Source organism: Genypterus blacodes, unplaced genomic scaffold (genome assembly GCF_046128005.1).
Source record: "Genypterus blacodes isolate CSIRO-AG114 ecotype Tasmania unplaced genomic scaffold, CSIRO-AGI_Gbla_v1 ptg000039l_1, whole genome shotgun sequence".
NCBI lineage: Eukaryota > Metazoa > Chordata > Actinopteri > Ophidiiformes > Ophidiidae > Genypterus > Genypterus blacodes.
Genome location: NW_027466852.1, coordinates 3348893 through 3369968, shown reverse-complemented (window position 1 = coordinate 3369968; position 21076 = coordinate 3348893). Strand labels below are relative to the sequence as shown.

Genomic DNA, 21076 nt, shown 5'->3' with positions numbered 1-21076 from the left:
AGGCGTGCTTGCATGAACATGTGGTGCTGAGTATGGCGGTGGAAGAAACACATCCACTCCACTCACCTATGTCTCCGAATTTTCCTGCAAGGTTGAACGGAGAAACATTCACCCATACTTCTGCTTTTTCCGTGTTTATTATTCTACTTCTGTCTTTTACTCCACATCAGGAATAATCAGTTGCAGGGGGAGCCTACTTTCCCTCTCAACTGACACATTGGTTATCAATGGGACCTTTCAGAGAGGACCTTTCCACCACTGATTGAAACATCATTTCCTGCTCCGCTAGCACACTGGGGCTATTGAGATGTGCCCCTAGTAACTGCCTCACTATGGCCCTTTCATATTTACGAGTGACCTCAAGACTTCAGGTGCAAAATACATATGGTATCAGCTTGCACTGGGCTGAGGGTGCGGGGGACACAACCACGTGCAAACACAAACACACACAAATTCTCTCTGTCAATTTGAACGATGCAGTGAGTGGATTTCATTGCAGCTGCTGCTCTGTTCCAAAACAAATAAAGTCTTGAGGCAAAAATGTGACACCTAAAACCTGACTTTGAGCCAATTCAGCAGAACAAAGGCATTGAAAGACCTTCTTCATATTAAACTAAATATAAACAGACCACCAATCAGAGCAGTCCACAATCAAGAATCCAACAGTGACCCACTATACAGGATGGTACACGAGTTACACATCCATGTGGATTTCTTGCTTGTACGATAACAAAAGGCCTGTTGGCTTCCTGGTGTTTTGAGGGCACAGCAGAGATGAGATGAGAGAGAGGAAGAAAGAGGGGAAAAGGAAGGATGTGTCGAGGTAGAGAACAGACAGAGAGATGCATTGTATTTCTGAGTCTATCTGAAGCGACGGGATACAAACCAGGTTTCCCTCGCTCCACTCCCAATTACCAACTCACACATTGATTCTATAAGGTGATGATGTGTGGAGAGCAGGGGCAGAGGCAAAGCAGTAGGCAAAAGTCACAAGGCTTTCACATTAATCTATGCAAAACAATGCAAGGTAGACATGTTTAAAATAGATGAGTGTGGTTGCTATGGAATTAGGGATTCCACAGCAAACCCCAACCAAACTCTGCATGCACTGGAATACACAAGAATTACCTGTAGGTCAAAGAATTTGCTGTATCGTCTGTAGATAATGTGGGAGGTGTTGTCAGAGTAGGTGACATTGATAAGATACACCTGTTGAGAGAGAGGAAAAGGAAAGTTAAAACAAATAAACACTCATGATAGTATCAAATTGGATTGGATTTGTCTAGCACAACAAAGAAATGCATTCCATTTTTCTGGGCAACATTCAGGTAACATGTATATCCCGAAACCTTACAGAGGCCAAGGCGATTGGGTGAAAAGAAATTGCAATGATTGACACATATAATGCAACTGCAATTTCAACGGCAATTATTCTCCACATTCATAGCCATATTGACCAGTGCACCATATAGGCACCATAGGGGCACCCACATAACCATAATGACTGCATTTTGAAGTGCTCCTCACACTCATGTATACATTTATACACTTTTATTACTTTGAATTGATTTGTTTGGGAAATTGTAGTATTGTAGACATTGAGACACCCAATTACATGAAAACAGCATACTCAAAAACAAATCAATAGGTATTTAGGGAGGCCTGTCCAATTATCTTATTTGCCAAATTTGGAAATGTAAGATGACCTTTGTACATGGTGTGGCAAGAAAAGCGAGAAAGCCCAAAAATTAAGCCCTAATAAAAAAAGCCAAAGAGTCTTGTGGTTCAGGAGTTTGCGAGCTAAAGCTTGGAGCTTTCTGGCCAGTTGGTGATTTTGACTGACATCATTTGTTTCTTGGCCTGTGGCCTTTCCACCAAATGTCATTACAATCTGCTGCTAAATATCTAACATATCCTACCAAAACAAAACCTTGCTGCTGGGATAAATAGAGGTTAAACATGTTGATGGTAGCGCCGGTGTACTCATGCATCTTTACACACCATAAAGGATCCTGAGACCAATTCCCATTCAATGTCACACAGTCATAAATCTGTCGTTGTGAAATTTTGTGACCGGACCGTGACATCATTGCTAACACTTGACCTGTTGCCCTTTACCCTTGGCTGATTCAATTTAGCCCTGAGAGGCCCGATGAGATTGAGCTCAAGTTTGTTCATCATCAGATAAATGATGCTGCCGTCAACTCTATTTTAACATAGATGACGTCGAAAACATCAAGAGGGCAGAACATTTTCATTGGAGAAAGTAAAAGCAGATGAGAGCTTTCAGCTGTGATACAATTGTTGTCTTTAAATGAGAATATTTATTCTAATTCTTCTTCAGTATAATAATTCAGTTTCGTCACACACTAAACGCAAAAAAAAAAAAGGGTGTTAAGGGTTATTGAAGTGATTGTGAAAAAAATGGTCTTCAGGTCAATTAAGGGATTACACGCTTTCAAGCCTTCTCTAAGTATTGTACATTACATGCTTTTTTTATTGTCGTTGCCATATCGGCCACAACATTCGCCGTGGTTCTGTGTGTCGCACATTCCCCAGTAAGCTTATGATGTATACATCTTGGCACGTGTTCAACATACAGCTAACAGCCATTATCAAGTGATTTGCAATAAAGCAAGATGTTGCCACCCAGCCAAGGCGTTCCAGCTAAGTGCCACAGCATGAATAGAAATCCACTTAGTATCAAGCTGATGTCAACCCAGAAACCATTGACTTTGCTTCATGTATAGCATTCAGAATGAATAAAGGCAATGATTCCCCTGGTGAGCCATTTCTGCTCTTTACACCCACAGGCTCCATCTTCCTGACTGATCTCACGCCGTCACTCCACCCTCATGTACCTGCCAAGACTCTCCAGAGAGGAGCTTAGATGAATGGGGCCAGGGGAAAGACTCTGAAGTTGATGTAAGAAGGGCAGCGGCCTGAAACGAAAGGCTTCCACAACATAACTGAGGGTTAAAAGGCCATGTTGCTACGAAGGACCTCAGTGGCCCCTGGCAGGGAACCACCGCCGTCTTTTCACTCACATGGTAACTCAGCTGCTGGCATCCAGACGCTGTCGCTGTCACTGTCACACTACACTGACAAACTTGTTGACAGCGCAATAGGGTGTCGCAGGCATGGGAAGAACTAATAGATCACCAGCCACCATTATTTGCTATCAAAATGTTCACAAATGTAAAAAAGAAAAAAAGAAGTGGGTCCCCACAGTTAGCGACAATTCAAAATGTCTTTCTACTTGTGAGCGTAGAAGAGTAGGAACTGCTTATTACTCTTATTGACTTCAAAATACAGTATCTCCATGGAGTGAGAGCATACCAGTCCACACAAAGAGACTTTAAATGACATGAAATATGCCTCTGAGCGGCTCAGCACTTGTTTGTGTGTGTATATGTGCGTATGTGTTAATAATATCCGTGTTGCAGCTTCCTTCCACTCCAACATAGTATGGGTGAGTGTGATTCTACTGTGTGTGTGTTTGCTAAACTCCTCTGACCTTAGCAGTATGCCATGGTATCATCTTCCCATGGTGCCCCACAGGCCAGTTAATTCAACCCAGAGGTGAGGCGGTGCTAAGCGGAGGGGATAAGATAGTAAACCTGGCCAGAAGATGTAGACCCCTGAAGCATGAGTATGTGATGGCAACCACAGTGGAAAACACAACCCAACAACCATCCATGGTCAGCCCATGCCTAAAATATCACGCCTAAACCTCATGCCCTCCCAGTCCCTGAAATAGACTCCATTCAGTCAACACAGGCTGTAAGTTATGACAGCGTGGGCTGCTGCCACTTCAGATAAGTGAACAAAAACGCAGGAAAACATATTCTAATTTGACTTTTTGTCACATAGCAATCGTGCAATTCCCGAAATAAGCCAACATGTTGTGATATGCTAGGATGACTCAGAGCTCAAGTACATCCATTCATGAGTGCCAAGCGCAGCCAAAATGTCTTCAAACTATGGAACAATGATGACTCACTGTAATATGAATTTGGATATAATCTCTCTGTGCATTATATTACTGGATATAAAAAGAAGGCACGTCGGCTGAGCCATGTTCACTGAGACAAAGACAAATTCAACAAGAGTAAGATCAACATTTGAAAGATTTGCAATTCCCAAACGAATGCTGAAATTCCATATAAGAGGCAACGCAGATGTTGGAGTAGCTCTTGTGGAAATGTACACTATCTGTCCATTCTAGTACTAGAACGTGACTCTAACTAACCGCACCAGAAAGAGGAAGCTGGTCAGAGCTAAGAATGGCCATCAAGGGAAACTATTTCAAATCATAATCACTGTAGGAAATAACCTAGCACGTGTAACTTTGATTTGATGTACTTGATGCACGTGAAGAGCTCTCATTGTAAGTGATTTAAAAAAATATTTAGTTTTTTCTATGTAAAACTGTACAATGATAAAAATGCTGGACCGTATATTATATAAAAGCCATGAGACATTAGATAGCAAAGTATTCATATTGATACGCTCCAGGTCTGGTTCCCAGGTAACGCTCTGTATGACTGATCTCAGACATCCATCTTTAGAAGCAGAGAGATGAAGGTGCCAAAGCTTCAGGGAGAGACGCATCGGTGTATTAAAGATAGATTACACGGATCCAAAGAGGCCCAGGATTACAATATAATTTAATCTGGGCGTGGAACAAACCGAAATACAATTTGACTCCGACAGTGAACAGACGTTTCATTGCAACCTGACACGCTTTTACTTTTATTGGCTTTTATTTTAGTACTTCCTGTGAGAATGGGAAAGTTTTATTATGGAAGGGACGTAGTCTGCCGCTGCGATCGGATTATGACGGGAGATAGTAAACTCTTTTGTGTTTACAGACAGAGATTATGAGATTGTTTTTAGAGATTATGTAAAGGGGAAAACTGAATTTTACACACATGGTTTCAAAGAGTTGTGAGTGATTTATCATGAGTACATTTAATGTGACACAAATCAACAAATGCTAACTGAGTAATATAGGACAATTATGACTGTAATTACATTTCCATTTTATTTCGACAAAGGTGGGCATACATAATTATGGACCTTAATCTGGGCATAGCACCTGATTTATCCGTCAGTAAGAATAAATGGGCGAGCGAGTTCATATTTCTCTATCATTTGAAAGATGTGTGGAGCTGCTATTAAATAACAAACATGTTATGGGTTTTAATTTGTTTCCGACTTACTCTATAGTTACGCTTTAACAGATTGTCTATAAAAAATATTTCAAACCGATATCAGTCCACAGCAGTCATGCGTGAGTCCTTTTGAAATGAGTTTGAAATGATTTAGAAGTAGAAAGAAAAACGGAAAATGGAGAAACCTAACAATTCCAACAAGACTTTACTATTGTCCCCTGATGGAGTGGAAGACCTTGTACATGTTATTGCAATGGCAGATGAAGTCGTTGAAATCAAAAGATGTATCCATGTTACGAAAACCAGCAAATACACATTAGATATTTGATTAGTAGAAATAAGTACATAATATAACTTACAGCATCGGAGCAGAGCGGGAGCCAGTATCACAGATTTGGAATGAAGAAGGCAAAGAAGCAGAGAGGCTTGGCGGAGCAGAGAATGTGGGCTCGCCACTAAATGCAGTGAACCCCGCCTAAACCACTATATTTAACACAACATATAAAACAGGCACACATCATACGTCTACTCCAGTCCTTTTTTTTTACATGGAAACGCAAGAGAGTATTAAAGAGTTGAGTGGAAATTCTCTTTGCATGGATCTGGGAGTAAAGTCTTTCCAAATGGAACCACAACTGAGCTAAATATGCTCACTTGTCTGTCTGATGTTCTTTTAGTCTAGACAAAAGGGGTTCAAATTACAATTAAGGCCTAATAAATTGGGCTCAATTGGTTCTTCCAAATAGCCAAAAAACCCTGTTCATCAACTTCCACTTTCCAACTTCTGCAGCTTTGTGGTTGGCACAGGATCAAGGGCTGCTAATGCAACACTCATCAATTTCAAAGGGACATATTTGTTTTTTTTGCTGTTTTGCCTCATTTATAAGTTGTAACACATGTAACAGGCCCTCCCAAGTTTCAGGTTTTGTTTGCTGCATTAATCAAACTGACCCACTTTGTTATGTGGTGATTCATCCTGGTCATCTTGCTAGGCTTTGTGGGACATGAAGTCAGATGAATGTGAATTGTTGTTTCTCTCTTGAAAGTTTCTCTATACTGTGAAATTATTTTCCATGATTGCATGAATCCAATGATTTGTAACAAAATTGAAATTATACTAGAGTTTCTCTCCCATTCTTAGGCCAGAAAGAACACATTATCATCATTTTATTTCAAAACTTTAATGAGATCTTTTCCGCAGTACCATCATTGATGTTCTCAGTCTGTGGTGTACTTATTGTAGGTTAATAGTAGAATAGAATAGTAGAAATGAACTTGGTTCAAATAAATCCTTAGTTAAATAATGTAGGTGTAAATAAGTGGTACCTTATATTATTTCAATAAAATCTGGTGTTGTTGTGTTTAATGTGTTTTATTTGTTTTGTTTTAGTGCAATATCATAAAATTCCTTTTTATTATTCATTGGATTCCTTGTAGGCCTGGTTTTACCACTGCGGCTGCATAAGACGACTCTTGGCTTCAAAATAAAAACAGGCGCATTTTGTAATTATACTGTAATTGTTATGGAATACACTGCAGGATTGTAATATTATATTGAACATTGTTTTCCATATCGTTCATCATTTGCTTTCAGAGTTAACCACCACAAATATTATTGCTCCTTAAAGTGGCTTCAAGTACTGACAGACATTTCCGGTTAGAGACATACAGTAGCTGTAGTATCAAAGGCAAGTCAGCCAGTATTTGGCAAGCATCCATATTTCACAGTACACAGGTGCTGAATGCTCAGATCTCTCGGCTCAGGGTGGGCTCTTAGGGAGAAGATCTGAAAAAGACCTAAAACAGCCCGTTTTCACACAGTATGCACAATGGCACTGCAGCAAAGAGCTACAGAAGTGGATCTATGAGTTCTTTCCGTGATCAGAAGAACACAGTTCCTTTAATAGCTTATTGCAGACTAGTTGAATTGAATTTCTGATGATTAGGAAATAGGAAAGCACTTTTATGACCCACGCTTCTTACACCATAGGGTCGTATTGGGTTGAAAGCAGATCGGGTCTTTATGTCGATTATTAAAGTGGTCTCAAACTGAAACGGGAGTTTTTGATGCAAATAGAGACATTTTTGGAACTTTGCTTTTTCTTTTCTTACCATGTCTCACTTCCTATCCTCTCAGTTTCCCCACATCACACAGTCTGGGCCAAAATGACACACAGCAAATACTTGACATAGCAAGACTATACATACTACATTGAGGACAGCAATGAGCAAGTCTGATCATTTTCCCATGAAAGTAAAAATAGCCAGCCCAGCTGAGGCCACACATGATGTCCACACATGCTATCTGCCTTTCTACACGGCCTCCTGTATGTACTGTGTGTATGATACAGGGGCTGCAGGCCACCATCACGCCCGCCGTGAAGTGCTTTTGCCCTTGGAGGCAGACAGAAAAGTGCAGCAGACATCATTCAAGCTTCCAAGAACTGTTGCAAAGTGTTTAATACTTCTGCTAACCACAAACAATCTGGTATCAAACACACAAAAACAATTCTCTGAATGCCTGAGAAGCCCTTCTAACAGAAAGAAGACAACATCCAGTTTTATGTCAATCTGTCCTGTCACTGAACGCACGCACACACACAAACACACACACACAAATACGTCTGATTTCTGTTTCTGTGGTGCTCAACTTTCCACCAACAAAAAACTATGGTGAGCACTGTGAGATTCTCCACTTTAACCAATCTCAGTCGCCTTGTTTCTGTGTCTCAAGCCTCAATGACCTTCAAATGTGGAAACCAATGAGAGAATACATGTATGTGATGTAACCAGATGTGATGTAACCAGAGATGAAAAATTCTACATTAGAAGGTCATCTCCAGCTCCACACTCTTGTGAGGGGGGGGCCACAGGTCAGCTGTTTTCCAGCTCCGTAGCTCCTGAGTTCTGAGTAGACGGCTTCTCGCCCAGAGGGACGGCGGGTGTGTCCACTTACAGGGCTCTGTGGATCCCTCTGCCATCTGCCTACCCGCCCCCCCAAAAGATACCCCCTTCCCCTGTCCCATCTTCTCCTCCATGGCAGACCCTTCCCCGCCACCTACTACCCACGCTGCCATTTTCTAATCCCTAACTCAGTTCCCACCATCCGCATTGCCAAGCTTCCTTTTTTTCCAATACAATTAAGTTTTCTCTGGAGTTTTTTCTCGTCTTCCTAGAGAGCTTTGGGCGGGGTAGGGAATTTTCCTTTTGTTGTGTGTCTGTAAAGCCCTTTGAGACATTGTATGTAGTATTAGGCTATAGAAATAAAGTTGACTTGATTCGACGAGAGCAATTTCCCATATTTTACAACACAAATGTAAAATTGGACCTTGATCTGGGCCAAAGAGTTGTTGCGCAATGACACGTCAGCAATCAGACTGAGCTACCAGAGTTTGTAAACTGGCATGTAGCCTGTGCTCATAATTGAAATGTGAAGCTCACAGTCTCGAGTGTATAAGCAGCAAGGTGAGCAAAAGTGAAAATTGCTTACCTCAGCACAATTTCACAGCTGATCAAGTATGACTGCCCTAAATTTAGGAGCATAAATGATCAGTATTATCCAGTCCTCTCACTCAGTCTCTTACATGCACTCGCTTAAGTAAATCATCTTACAATCGTTTGTCGTCTACTGTATATTAGAAGTAGCCAATGTCGATTAATGATGATATCAGGCTAGTGATGGTGTTTGAATGATGTAAACACCAGAATCACCAGAATCAAGTTAGTACGTTTAAATGCTTGTTTCCATCATTCAAATAAAACTCCTACATTTATACATTACACATAAATAGAGTGTAAACATCCACCTGCAAATGTATTTTTGTTTTAAATCGCAGTAGACAAAAAAAAAACTAGAGCATAGCATGTATGATGAGATGATGTAATAAGAGTTCAGACTTTGTTGCAACATCACCAAAGCCACTTACTCCAAAACACACACAAACACACCACACGTACACACACACAGTCAGTTCTACTTCCAGCTAACTATCCCAAGCAATGGCAAACCCAAGAAGTCTGGTAAACTTCTCCCCCCTGCTTGTGGCTCCATGAGGTGTGAGAACAGGGACCCTTTTCATGGACACATCACTCTGTGTTTGATGGTCCAATAAATATTTGAGTGGGGAGCAGCTCTCTGAAGCGATGCTTTATGAAGCTAAATAACAACACCATCCCACAGTCTGGGCTGGAGCAAGACACATGAGTGTGTCGAAAATGAAATGGTGAGGGACTGGGACTTGTTGGGGGAAACAAAAGCTTAAAGTAAACCTTGCTTTTATCACAAAGACACACACACACGCATACGCATACGCAAACACGCACACACACCAGCCCTTCGTAGGAGGAAGCAGAAATTGTGCGACATGCAGACAGAAGCGTGTGTGCGTGTATGCTACATGTTTGCAAATTTGCGGCTTTCCCTACAGTCCCAGAAGTGCAAAAGCCCATTCCCACACTCGCAGGATAAGCATTTCCAGCTGCTTTCACCAAACAGTACAAATGAGATTCAGTGAGTGCCACTAAAACTCTCTTTCTCTGATTTTCTCTCCTTCTTTCCTCCCTTCTCTCTCTCTCTCCTCCTCTCTTTTTGTCATGTTGATTGGGCTTGTCTCATGAGACAGAGTAACTGGGGAAACTAGGCCACAGACCAGAGCACAACACAACTCAAATCTGCTCACAGAAACCCTCTATTACACACCACTACATCACTACAAATTAATTACCTCCCATCCGTGGCTCTCACCAATAGCTGTGTATTGGCGTTATCTTCTCCTTCTACTCCACTTCACATAGAGGAACAGCTGTAGTTATTTTATGCTTGGACTTTAAATGCCATATGAAATTGAATATGCTTTTGTGAGTTAAATAGCTTTTATTCAGTCTTGTCAATCCTTGATGACAAAGTGCATTTCCGATACTATATAAAGTTTTAAAAACATTTAAAAAAAAGTTGGCGGCTTTGATCCATAAGCATATGAAGTCCCACAATAAGAGATACAAGGTTGATATTCAATTTGCCCTTTAAAAACAAATTTATCTCCCGTTTTGAGTGAAAGACAAGTTGATCAGTTGAAAAATATACCAACTAACTTAGCATACTAAGAACTATAACTGCATATAGCTGTAATTGATATGGTTGGAATGTGGATATGGTCTTTAACAAGGCCACCTACAGCTGTGGAATGATTTCGGACCATCATGTTACAATACCAATTCTGTGGTAAGAATAACTGTGCAATAAGGGCCAATTACTAACTTCCACATTTGGCATCTATCATTGACCCATTGGCCCTTAAAGGCTTGTGAACGTATACTATCAAATGGCATTCTTTGAAATGTGTCACAGCTTTTACAATGGAGGTTATCTCGAATGACATACTCCATATCAACACAATAACATGCAGTGGTCAGCTGGCAGCATCATTTCAATCAAGAGATAAGACCCACGTAGGCTCGGCCATTTGACGTTTGATCTGCACTAATGCACACAGAGATACACGTGCATAGCCTTACTTAGTTTGAGATGTGTTTTGTATGTGTTTGTATATGTTTTACATATTGCAGATATGATATTATGTTTGTGTTTGTGTTTCTGTGTGTGTGTGTGTGTGTGTGTGTGTGTGTGTGTGTGTATCAGATTGTAGGGCTGCTCTTTAGACAGCATCACACACATCTGTGCTTTACTGTTTGCCTTGAATACAAACTGCATGCACCTCTAAGACAAATCAAATATAAACAAGCCCGCTTTGCATTCCCTCTCCTGATAATCACAGTTCAAACAGTCACAACTAAGACGAGAGGGTACTCAGAGAGCCCATACCTCTGCCAAGGTCCAAAATGTCTGCCAATTTCTGCTTCCATCGCAATGGGATTCAAATCAAACTTTCATGTTTTCTTGAAAGCATCATGTGGTGTCTTCCAAAGGACGTACAGCCTGTCTACTATGGGACAGCGTGTTGAATAGAGATACCTAAGAATGCTTCTTTTCAAAGGAGAATGAGTGTTCTAATTGCATTCACCTCATCATTAGACTCGTGGGTCTGTGCAGCTGTAACTTCATCAGTGAGATTGTGTTCTTTTCATGTGGGTCATTTATTATGAGCTGTTTATGAGCCTGAAATAGGATCCAATCAGGGGCCATGAGGTGCTTTCACACACACACACACACCTTCAGGGAGAACAAGTGAAGCACTGATGAATAAGGCCACTAAAGACAAAGTTTGGGATGGTAAACAGTACTACTGCTTTGTTCCTGAATGAGGGTAGAGTGAACACATTACAATCCAAATGATATTATTACATACATTATACATTACAATATACATTAACATAAGTCCAGGTAACTGAAGGCTCCAGTTGTGCCACAAATGGAATCATCTACAGATAGACATCTACATTCAATGGTTCAATATTTAAATATATACGATTATATAACGTACATTGTATATATATATATTTATATATATATATATATATATATATATATACACAATGATAGGCTGAAAAGATTTGCTTGAGATTTACTGTTTACATTACTTAGAGCTTCTATGACTTGAAGTGAGCGTAAGTACAGAGGCAATCTTACCTCACCAGAACCTTAACTCACTAATTCAACCACCTGCCAATGTACCTGCATTGCCACATTGAGCTTTTTCACATTGATGATGCCATGGTTCGGTGCTGACTTTACAGTAATCTGGGACAAACTAACAAACTGGAATAGATCTACAGTCATATAGGTGCTTATCATCTTGACATGTGGAGAATAAACCACATGATCCTGTTGCCACTGAGTAACTGCCAGGCGACAGAGACGATGCTGATTACTAGATTGTTTATTTGTCTGGACTCAGTTATGACAGCTCTGCTATAATGGTGGTGTTATGATGCAGAACCACCCTCTCCCTATCACAGTGATCCTAATAATGATCTCAGCTTGGATCTGGTCTCCATGTAAAAACCCTGCTGGTAGCTGCAATATGACTAAATGCTGCGTTTAGGTGCCGGGACCGTGCGTGCAGGCCAGATCAGCCTGGGACAAGTATAGGTAAGGTGACGCGGATTGAGGATGAGCCAGTCAACTCACGTAGTGTTTGGACGGATTGCGCCTCTTCTCCACGTCCACGACTTTCACGTCCAGCACTGTCCGGAACTGCATCTTGACCGTGCAAAGGCTCTGCATACAGGCGGCAAACAGCTGCTGAAGCTTCGCGTACAGCTACACGCGTATCACCAGAGAGAAATTACAACATCCATCCTTGTGTCATTAAACATTCCCAGCGCTCCGTGAAGAGATCAGATCGGTTTTTTTGCAGCCAATCTGGCAGCTCGCGGCTCCCTCCCTTGACGTAATGGTCATCAATCTGATTAGAAACTTGTCGATAGTCCGTATGTGCCAGTCGGTGAGAGATCCACCGCCAAAATATCCACACGAGGGGAGCGTTTTACAGGGCTGGCCAGCGGCGGACACCGCGGAGGGAGAAGGCGGTCACCTTAAAAATAGAAGCAAAAAAATTAAAGTGAAGCGAGTTCCTTTGTGTCGCCACGACGCCTCGTTAGAAAAGCGGCGTCTGCGTACCTGCGAGCGGGCAGGACGGAGGCTGTGGGTCAGAGGAGCCGGTAGATCCACAATCTGATCGCCCTCCGAGCTCCGCCGGGCTGGATTTGGGGAGCGGAGTGGGATGGGCCTGACGCTGGTCCTTTACAATAAAGCTCGCAAGAAAAAAACTATTTAGCTAATGAGCTCATATGTAAGACACACTCAGAAGACACGCGCCATGACATAATTACGTACTTGCATTGATACGAGTAACCAATCACCAGCGTAGGTTTTACTCTTACACCGATTCACTTCATTCATCTAACTTTTCCTTTGCTCCAGCGCCTTTGTAGCATGTATAACCCTACATACATCTTATACTGTGCTTACGTATGTTTACGTCTCCTCTGTATAATGGAGTGCAGCCCGATAATTACGCTTATTATTAGTTAATAACATTCAAGCTCTGAGTCATGAGACGCTTTCTGGCCGGAGACATGAACTCAACTATGGATACAGATGTTTCACAGTCGACCAATCAGCGCCAGCCTCTGCGCTACATCAAAGGGACAAGCAACGACTAAACACTGCCCCCCGGTGGACACACAGACGCATGCAGGTCTACAAGGACATAGCCCCCTTTCTTTGATTCCGCTTGTGTGTGTGCAGGCCTCATTATACAGCACGAGCTCATACATGCACACATTATATTTAATTCATTGTTAGTGCGTGACATTGTGTTAATAATGACTTTATCATTGCGTTCACGTACTTTCGCAGCACTTTGGTATTAGAGTCAATAAACAGAAAATGAAAATATTCGAAATATTTCATCAAATCCCAATTTCTTGTTTTACTTTACAGACTACAGTACGGAAAATAACTACAGGGCTTTAAAGGGATTTAAACTCTAAATCTCTGTTGAAAAAAACTTGCTTGCCATTCAAACAACAGCACAGATCTCTCACCTGCCACCTAATCACCTGCATAAATAACAATATAAAAAAAATACAGGCAAAACAGATTACAAAATGTAATTTTAATAATATAAACTTCACTCCTCAAGTCTTTGTTTGTTTTGACAAACTGTTCTCTATGATAGACAGCAATGTCTGCTGTTTGTCAATATTTCAGTACAAAAAGTACAACAGTATGATTTACACAATGGACCGTTCATGTAAGTTTCACAGACAACAATTACCTAATTTAAAAGAAATAGATTAAACTTTTTTTTTTGTGTGACTCGAGATAAAACTTTCTGAAGTAAATTATACATAATAACTGATTCCGATCCCAAGCAAAAATGTGTGGAAAAAGCATGATTATATCTAAGTAGAATGAAAGGCCCCATTGGTTTAGAAAATAGAGCGCGTGCAGTGAAGGAATGCCTAGGAGAAAGAGGAAGACTACAGGTCCCAAGGCAAATAGCCACGACCGATCCAGAAGTAAAACACCTGTTCTGGTTCTCTGTTGATCAGAGTGATGATTCCTTTGTAGGGTTGGACTCAATAGTCAACAGTGTGGCAATGATAGGCAACCAGCGTCCTCATGTTACAGAGAGAGCCATGCTGTGTCTGCTAACTGCGGGCTTTGAAGACCCTAGGGTACTAATCAAAGCAGCCTGTAAGGCACTTGGTATAAAAGGGTAACCTCCTTGGTCTTCACTGTTACCAAGGAGTGTGCTGATCAGGCCCTCCATGATGAGGTGGTAGCGGATAACAGGATGCACCGGCGTGTGCTGACCAATGTTGCCCAAGGCCGTGATCCATCTTGGGGGGGGAGGTTTTCCAGATCATCAGCAACAACACATCACAACATCATCAAGAGCATCTGTGTCTATGTCTCCTCATTGGCCATCAAAGATGTGACCAATTCCGACGCCCTCAAGAGACTAAACCGCCATCAGAATCTTGAGATCTTGGTAGTATTGGGCCATGGCTATCTTTATAACTATTTAAAATAGGTGATGGTCCATATGTACTTGTCCCTAACTGGTGCCAGGCCATCAAGGCACATTTCAACCTCACAAGACTTAAGATTTTGCGCGAACCTCGTGTTTTGAAAAAACAGCCTAATTTCCTCTGCCAGCTTTACCTCAGAGCCTCATCAGCTTGCTGACACTCATGTTCAGCTCCAAGCCCAAAACTGCCTCTGATTTGTGTTCTCCATCCACACTGCTCCTACATGTTCCCCACTCATCACTCACCACTCCTGTAGTGTTTCTGTGCTCTTCTAGGGGATGCACCTCATACTTAGAGAACCATCTATACAGTTCAATGGTGTTCCTGACCCTGCAGTTCTTGTGCTAAAACATAGTGTAATAACTGTCGCTGGTGCTGATGATGTCACTGTTGCACTCCAGTGATTTGAGGCTGAGCATCAATGCCGCATTGCTCACGTTGAGGCTGTATCGCTGCCTCACTGCAGATAGGATGTGCAGGATGTGGCAACCCTTCTCTGCATCTATGGGCAAAACAGGAAAACAGCTGTCAACACACACACACACACACACACACACACACACACACACACACACACACACACACACACACACACACACACACACACACACACACACACACACACACACACACACACACACACACACACACACACACACACACACACACACACACACGGTAACACATACCCAGTTCCTGACTTTAGAAGGAAGGCGAGTTTAAAATTACACACATAAAAGAGTGCTTCTGAAGTAAAATACGAAAGGACGAACGCATAACACAACAGCAAGGAATCCATTTGAATACAGTAAATTATGTGTGCTCCTACATTGGGAATGAAGCCCCCAATCAAAGTTTTTTTGGGTGGGGGTGATTACTTGATGCTACCTCGATGTTTTCACTAGACACTACATTCTCAAAGGTGAGAACTTTTTGCCTTTACTGATATATGATTAGCTGATGCTGGCCGTACTGGGATCCATCGAGCTCTAAGTACTTTTAATTTTTACTCATTCAAAATAGCAAAGAGTCCTTCAATCAATGATGCTTCATATAGACAACGGACACAGTCCTCTTACACTTCTCTCTCTTTGAGTCCTCCCTGATAATGTCTTTGATGGTGATGAGTAGATCTTTGTCCTGCGCAGTCACCTATTGAGGAAGAACACATCCATAATGAATCCTCATAAGAACTGAAATGGGATGATTTTTTTTCCCTTCTCATAAATCTCAGCATTTTCTTACATGATAGACTTCATTCTGGGAGCTGACTTTACGGAACACAATGCCCTCGTCCTGGAGAACTTGTAGAGCCTCCTTCAGAAGCTTGCGCAGCTGCTGGCCGGCAGATGGACCCGCCACAGGCTCCTGAACAGAATTATATTATCGATATATATTATATTTCACAGTGGAAAAGGCACAAGGGAAAACCAGCGAATGAGGTTATATATACATTATACGTATATTTATGGCTGCTGCTTTAGAAAGTAAGATTTGCCAAATGTTGCTAGGGTTGAGAACTGATCTACGACAGAAGCAAAATTCTGTGTTTTATTTTAACTGGTGTCATGCTGAGTAAATTATATATGTATAACATGTGCTTTTATATGAGCCAAGGCTGGATTTTCACCTCAAATATTTCAATTAAATATTATCCAATACATAAATCAGAATGGCCCTTTCTAATTCTTTCTTCATTCTACACATTCTATTCTTCTGTGACATGTAAATGTCGTGTTTAGCACTCTAGAGTTTTCTTATTTCATTATTATATATTATATTGTGAGTAATGGTGTTCTTGAATATTGCTGATAAAATTGCTGATACTAACAAAAACGTACAAAACTTAGGTGATAGCAGTATTGTCTGCATTTGTATTTCATATATCTGATGCAAAATAAAGTCTGTCATTGATTCTGACATTGATACCTGCTCTGCTGATGCTGGTTGAGGCTGGCTGGTGATGAGGGGCTGCAAGAGGTCCTGGACATCATATGGTCTGAACCTGGTCACCTCCCTCTGCTTAAAAAAGTCCTTCAAGATCTGTGTTGCCCGGGTGACACAACTGATGGCAGAAGCACTGACGAACACAACCAAATCAGTACAGATTAGATTATAGTTGTAACAACGGAGCCTCCATTGGTCTGCATACAAACAAATGACAAATGACATTCATTCAGATCCACTTAGTCATGTGAAGGACTGTTTATGTATGAAAATCAATTTGAAGAATTACAGCTAACTCTTTCACTTATCAAATCTTATCTTCCTTATAGACTGTGTTAGTGTTTTGATCAATCGTTATTACAAAAGCATCATCTTGATATCTCTTTGCTTTCCCCCTGCAGCCTTTCCTCGTCAATCGTCAATCTGCTACAATAGGATGTGAAGGAATGCACAGTGGTACCCAGAGGTGTGGATCTGTGGCCTGGGTGGTTTGTCATAACATCCCTTGTAGAGCTGAGGCACCTCCATCATCCAGGCGATCTGAGCTGCCATCACTGGGTCGTTCACTTTATCTAGGAACACACACATGGCCAGAGAAGCACACATGATTAATAAACCCAGGATAGAGGTGGCGTGTCCTGTAAAAGAATGAATGTGGTCTGTGTGTGTGTGTGTGTCTGAGTGTGTGTGTGTGTGTGCGTGTGTGTGTGTGTGTGTGTGTGTGTGTGTGTAGGTGAGATAGACGTGTGGGTTTCATTAGAAGAGTACAACAGTGCAAGGATGAGCAGTGTCTGTGGGTAGACAAGTTGTACTTTGAGCATTTGTTTGTTTCAGTTTTAGAATCAATGGTTCATTTTTGGAACAATCTGCCACTGTAGACAGAAAAGCACAGCTCACAAAGCTCACACAGCTTTCACATCTATCTCTCTCTCTCTCTCTCTCTCTCTCTCTCTCTCTCTCCACTCACAGAAGGTAGAGGCTGTGATTTCTCTCTGCTGCCTGGAAGTCTTCACAGGACCTCTGGCTCGCAGCAGCTCGCCAATCTCCAGGCGACAGCGGCTCTGCTGGGCCAGTTTCCGCTTCTTCAGCTCAGCCAGTGGGTTGAAGCCTCCCTGAGCCCCAATGGTGCAATCTCCTCCTGCTAAAGATGCCAAACACGGAACATTCAATAATGAAATTAAAACATTTGGGAGACAAGCTCAGTGAACATATAGCTTAAATAAAACTGTCAATTTGATGCATTGTTTTATTCATATAGTAATTGGTTTCAGTATATATGTATATATTATTTAATTTATCTCATTTTAAAGAATCCTTCTCTCTATGTTTATATGTATGTATTTTAGTTTTTGACACAAACATTTCTTTCCTCAAAAAGGAAAGCACTACAGTGATTGAAAGGTGCTACACAAAGATGATTTATTCCTCATTTTCATGCCTCTGCCCACCTCTATGATGTCACTCACATTTCCCAGTTTCCTGTTCTTTCAACAGGTCATTCTTCCAGCACAGACAGTTTATAACACCAGTGCCATCATCCACTGTGAGGAAAAGGACAGAACCAAAACCATGATATTATTAGGCCTCTACAAAACACCGTTTTTACAGTTTAGAGAGGTGACTTTATCCGGATACCATGTTCTGATTATCATTTGGAGGGTCTATTCTGAAACACTTGCAATGCTTAAATGAGAAAAGCCTTACTTGCTGTGACTAGCTTGCTTATGACAGAAGGCAAAAATCAAAAATGTAATTACCTATGACTTTGTCTTATTGGATACATTTCTATAGTTTGAACCTCAAGTTTTGCAACTGTGACAATGTGACAAACTCCCTGCTACATTACATTGTACAAATTAGGGAGGATAACAAAAGGAATCATATGTCTTGTAACTATTTTACAATTATCCTTATAAAGCATCCCATTCCAATTTGTTGTAGAAAAGAAAGAGGGACACAGTAAAGTTACCTCCATAACAGAAGAAGTCTTCTCTTTCCCTCTTGTAAACAACGGTTCCCAGAACATCCACTTTATAGATCGGATGTGAGTTATAAAAATAAATACCTGAGTGTAGAAAAACAATGAGTTAGATAAATGCAGTTTCAGGACAGGTTATCATCAAGCTTCAGTCTTCATCACTGTCAGCACGATGGTGAACTGACTCTGCCTCTGCCGCATTGTAATCACTCCGTCAACATATTAAGACAATTATTCTGTCAATATGTATGACAGAACATCACATTAACCACGACAAGCCCTCACCTCACTTTACTCATACTACTTGATTATGTGCCTGAAAATTTTAATTATGTCCTGTCCAGCAGTAAAATAATTTGTTCCAGACAGCTATTATATTACCTGATACACCAAATGAAAGGATGTAGCTTCGGACCACTGGCAAATTGAGTTACTGGGCAAATTACTCCCACCCTCTATAGCTACTTAGGGTATGGCCGATAAGAGTTTATGCAAATCCATGTGTCATGGTAATTACATGTTATTAATTGTATATTTCAAGGGTTTTGCTTTCCTCTCTGGGGTTTTGAGAGGGGGGGAGGGTCTATCACTTTTTAACACAGTCTCCATAAAAAGCTCATTTATCTTGCAGCATTAATGAATTTCTGCAGTGCGAGTGAGGCCAAACTGAGTTGTCAACTCAAGCCTCACAGGGAGCTGACATCACTCGCTCTTCCATATCCTGCTATACTATTTAGATGGGACTGAATGTGTTTATGCTGGTGACAATTTTAATCACCCATTATCTTGTTATCCTAACCCTTATTAATGTTCGAGGGAGAATTGGAAAAAAGTCATAATTTGTGCCAAAAAAAGGCCCAAGAAAAAATGTGGTTAAAAAAAATCAATCAGGCGCCCATGTTTGCACAAGACGACAAAATTGTCTTGCATTGCCTCTGCGAGCATGAGAGCCTGGATAATTCTACCAAGAACTGCGGTGGGATTGGTAGTAACGCATCACCACAGACCTTAACATGGGCTGCTGGATGGATTTAGAGGGTCAGTGATTCCATGACTGCAATCATGGAGGTTCATCAGCACCAACATTCAAACTCTCATTCATCTATCATTATGACAATATGCAAACATGTCCATATTGAGTCACATATTTAACACAAATTATTCTTATGCCTCAACGAAATGTGGCTCCTTGCTTTGATGAACAGACATTCAGGGGCCCAGTTCAACCTGATCATTGAAATTGGCAGATTGTGATATTGACTTGCTTACTAGCTACATGTAAATGAACAATATCACAAACCGTATTACCCAATTGTAAACTCTACCTACTTACTTTGGAATTTCTACTCGTATGTCAAAGGCAGAGACGAGAGTTAGCGTCACTTAACACAGTCTCCATCAAAGAGGGAGAGGGATTTGTGGAGCCCTCTGCCAACTGCTTACAGTTAATTGAGGACACTGCAGCCAGGACTTGAACCAATACAAAAGAGAGATCACATATATTCCAATATAAAAGAGAGATCTCGTATATTTGCATTACATTTTAGAATTGTAATGGAAAATATATGTAAACCACAGCAATTCAACAAGGTCTATGTTCATATACAAGCACTTTACACATGAACTAAAAACTACTTTCACGGAGTTCACCATGTATCAGTCTTCATCAAAGATAAGTCAATATATTGGTTATGATCAGTGACAGGGACAAGCAACGAGGGACATTGTGAAAGGAGGGAGCAGCCACGCAGCTCCAGTCAGTCAGTTGAAAACAGCTGTGTTACAGATGTTACCTGGCACCTGAGTTGACTCCGTCATGTGCAGGATGTCTCGGACGTACAACCTGGCGAAGGCAGAAAAGATCGGGTCCAGCCCCCACAACATGGACGGGGGCTCTTCTGCTGGGTCCATCGTAGCTGTCTACAATTCAGCATCAGACGCAAATGTATTAATATGTATTTTTGACGTTGTGTCCATGTGTCACGCTCAATGCCATTAGGCGAAAAACATGTGTGTATCTCTCTGGAGCTAGCTGTTTGTAGCAGAAGCTACTACTGGTCACGTGACGTAAAATAGACTCATGTATATAAGTATTTCTTGATGGCTTCAATTGTGCGCATAAACGTAATTTCTTTTAAATAAAACTTAAATTTGCATCGTGGGATAAAAAAAATTTTAACAATATTATATTTTTATTGTTGTTCTGCTTTGTGCTCGGGCTTTGTGCAAGTGCTCGCAGTGGAGTGTGGGATATGAAGTTTTAGTAGTACAAAGAACCCTTCGAGTTGTACTTAAAATGTGCTCAATTGAGTGAAAATAACACACGTTTGTATGCTAATTATTTTAAAGAACGAATGTGTTTCATATTTTCAGCGTGATTGTTGTTTTTAAAGCGCAAACACTAGCTGTATGTAATTATGTGTGTATGTATGTGTTTAGTCTCCCGTGCAGCAGGGGGCAGCAGATGACTGAA

General features: G+C 41.1%; 2 protein-coding genes across 7 annotated transcripts in view; both read right to left on the bottom strand.

Annotated features, from left to right (window-relative positions):
- The window catches only part of sh3pxd2aa (SH3 and PX domains 2Aa), a 97854-nt gene extending 84933 nt beyond the window's left edge, over positions 1-12921 (bottom strand). For 2 of the 5 annotated variants that reach the window (XM_076147765.1, XM_076147767.1), the window contains exons 1-2: positions 12265-12921; positions 1129-1209 (exon numbers count right to left, since the gene is read on the bottom strand). In XM_076147765.1, coding sequence (XP_076003880.1) covers positions 1129-1209; positions 12265-12360 — 177 coding nt within the window. In that variant the 5' untranslated portion in view covers positions 12361-12921. The remainder of the gene's footprint in view (positions 1-1128; positions 1210-12264) is intronic. The other 3 variants (XM_076147768.1, XM_076147769.1, XM_076147766.1) reach the window with 2 other exon arrangements.
- Positions 12922-13477: 556 nt separating this feature from the next.
- stn1 (STN1 subunit of CST complex) lies at positions 13478-20650 on the bottom strand. 2 transcript variants are annotated; one of them, XM_076148211.1, is made up of 9 exons: positions 20397-20650; positions 18595-18690; positions 18092-18166; positions 17593-17766; positions 17086-17197; positions 16608-16758; positions 15924-16046; positions 15758-15830; positions 13478-15180 (listed from the first exon to the last, which is right to left on the bottom strand). In XM_076148211.1, the coding sequence occupies exons 1-9, from the start codon at positions 20512-20514 to the stop codon at positions 15023-15025; spliced, it is 1080 nt and encodes a 359-aa protein (XP_076004326.1). In that variant the 5' UTR covers positions 20515-20650; the 3' UTR covers positions 13478-15022. The 2 variants fall into 2 exon arrangements, with proteins under 2 accessions (XP_076004326.1, XP_076004327.1); XM_076148212.1 differs by having other exon boundaries at positions 15120-15203.
- Between the last annotated feature and the right edge of the window lie 426 nt (positions 20651-21076).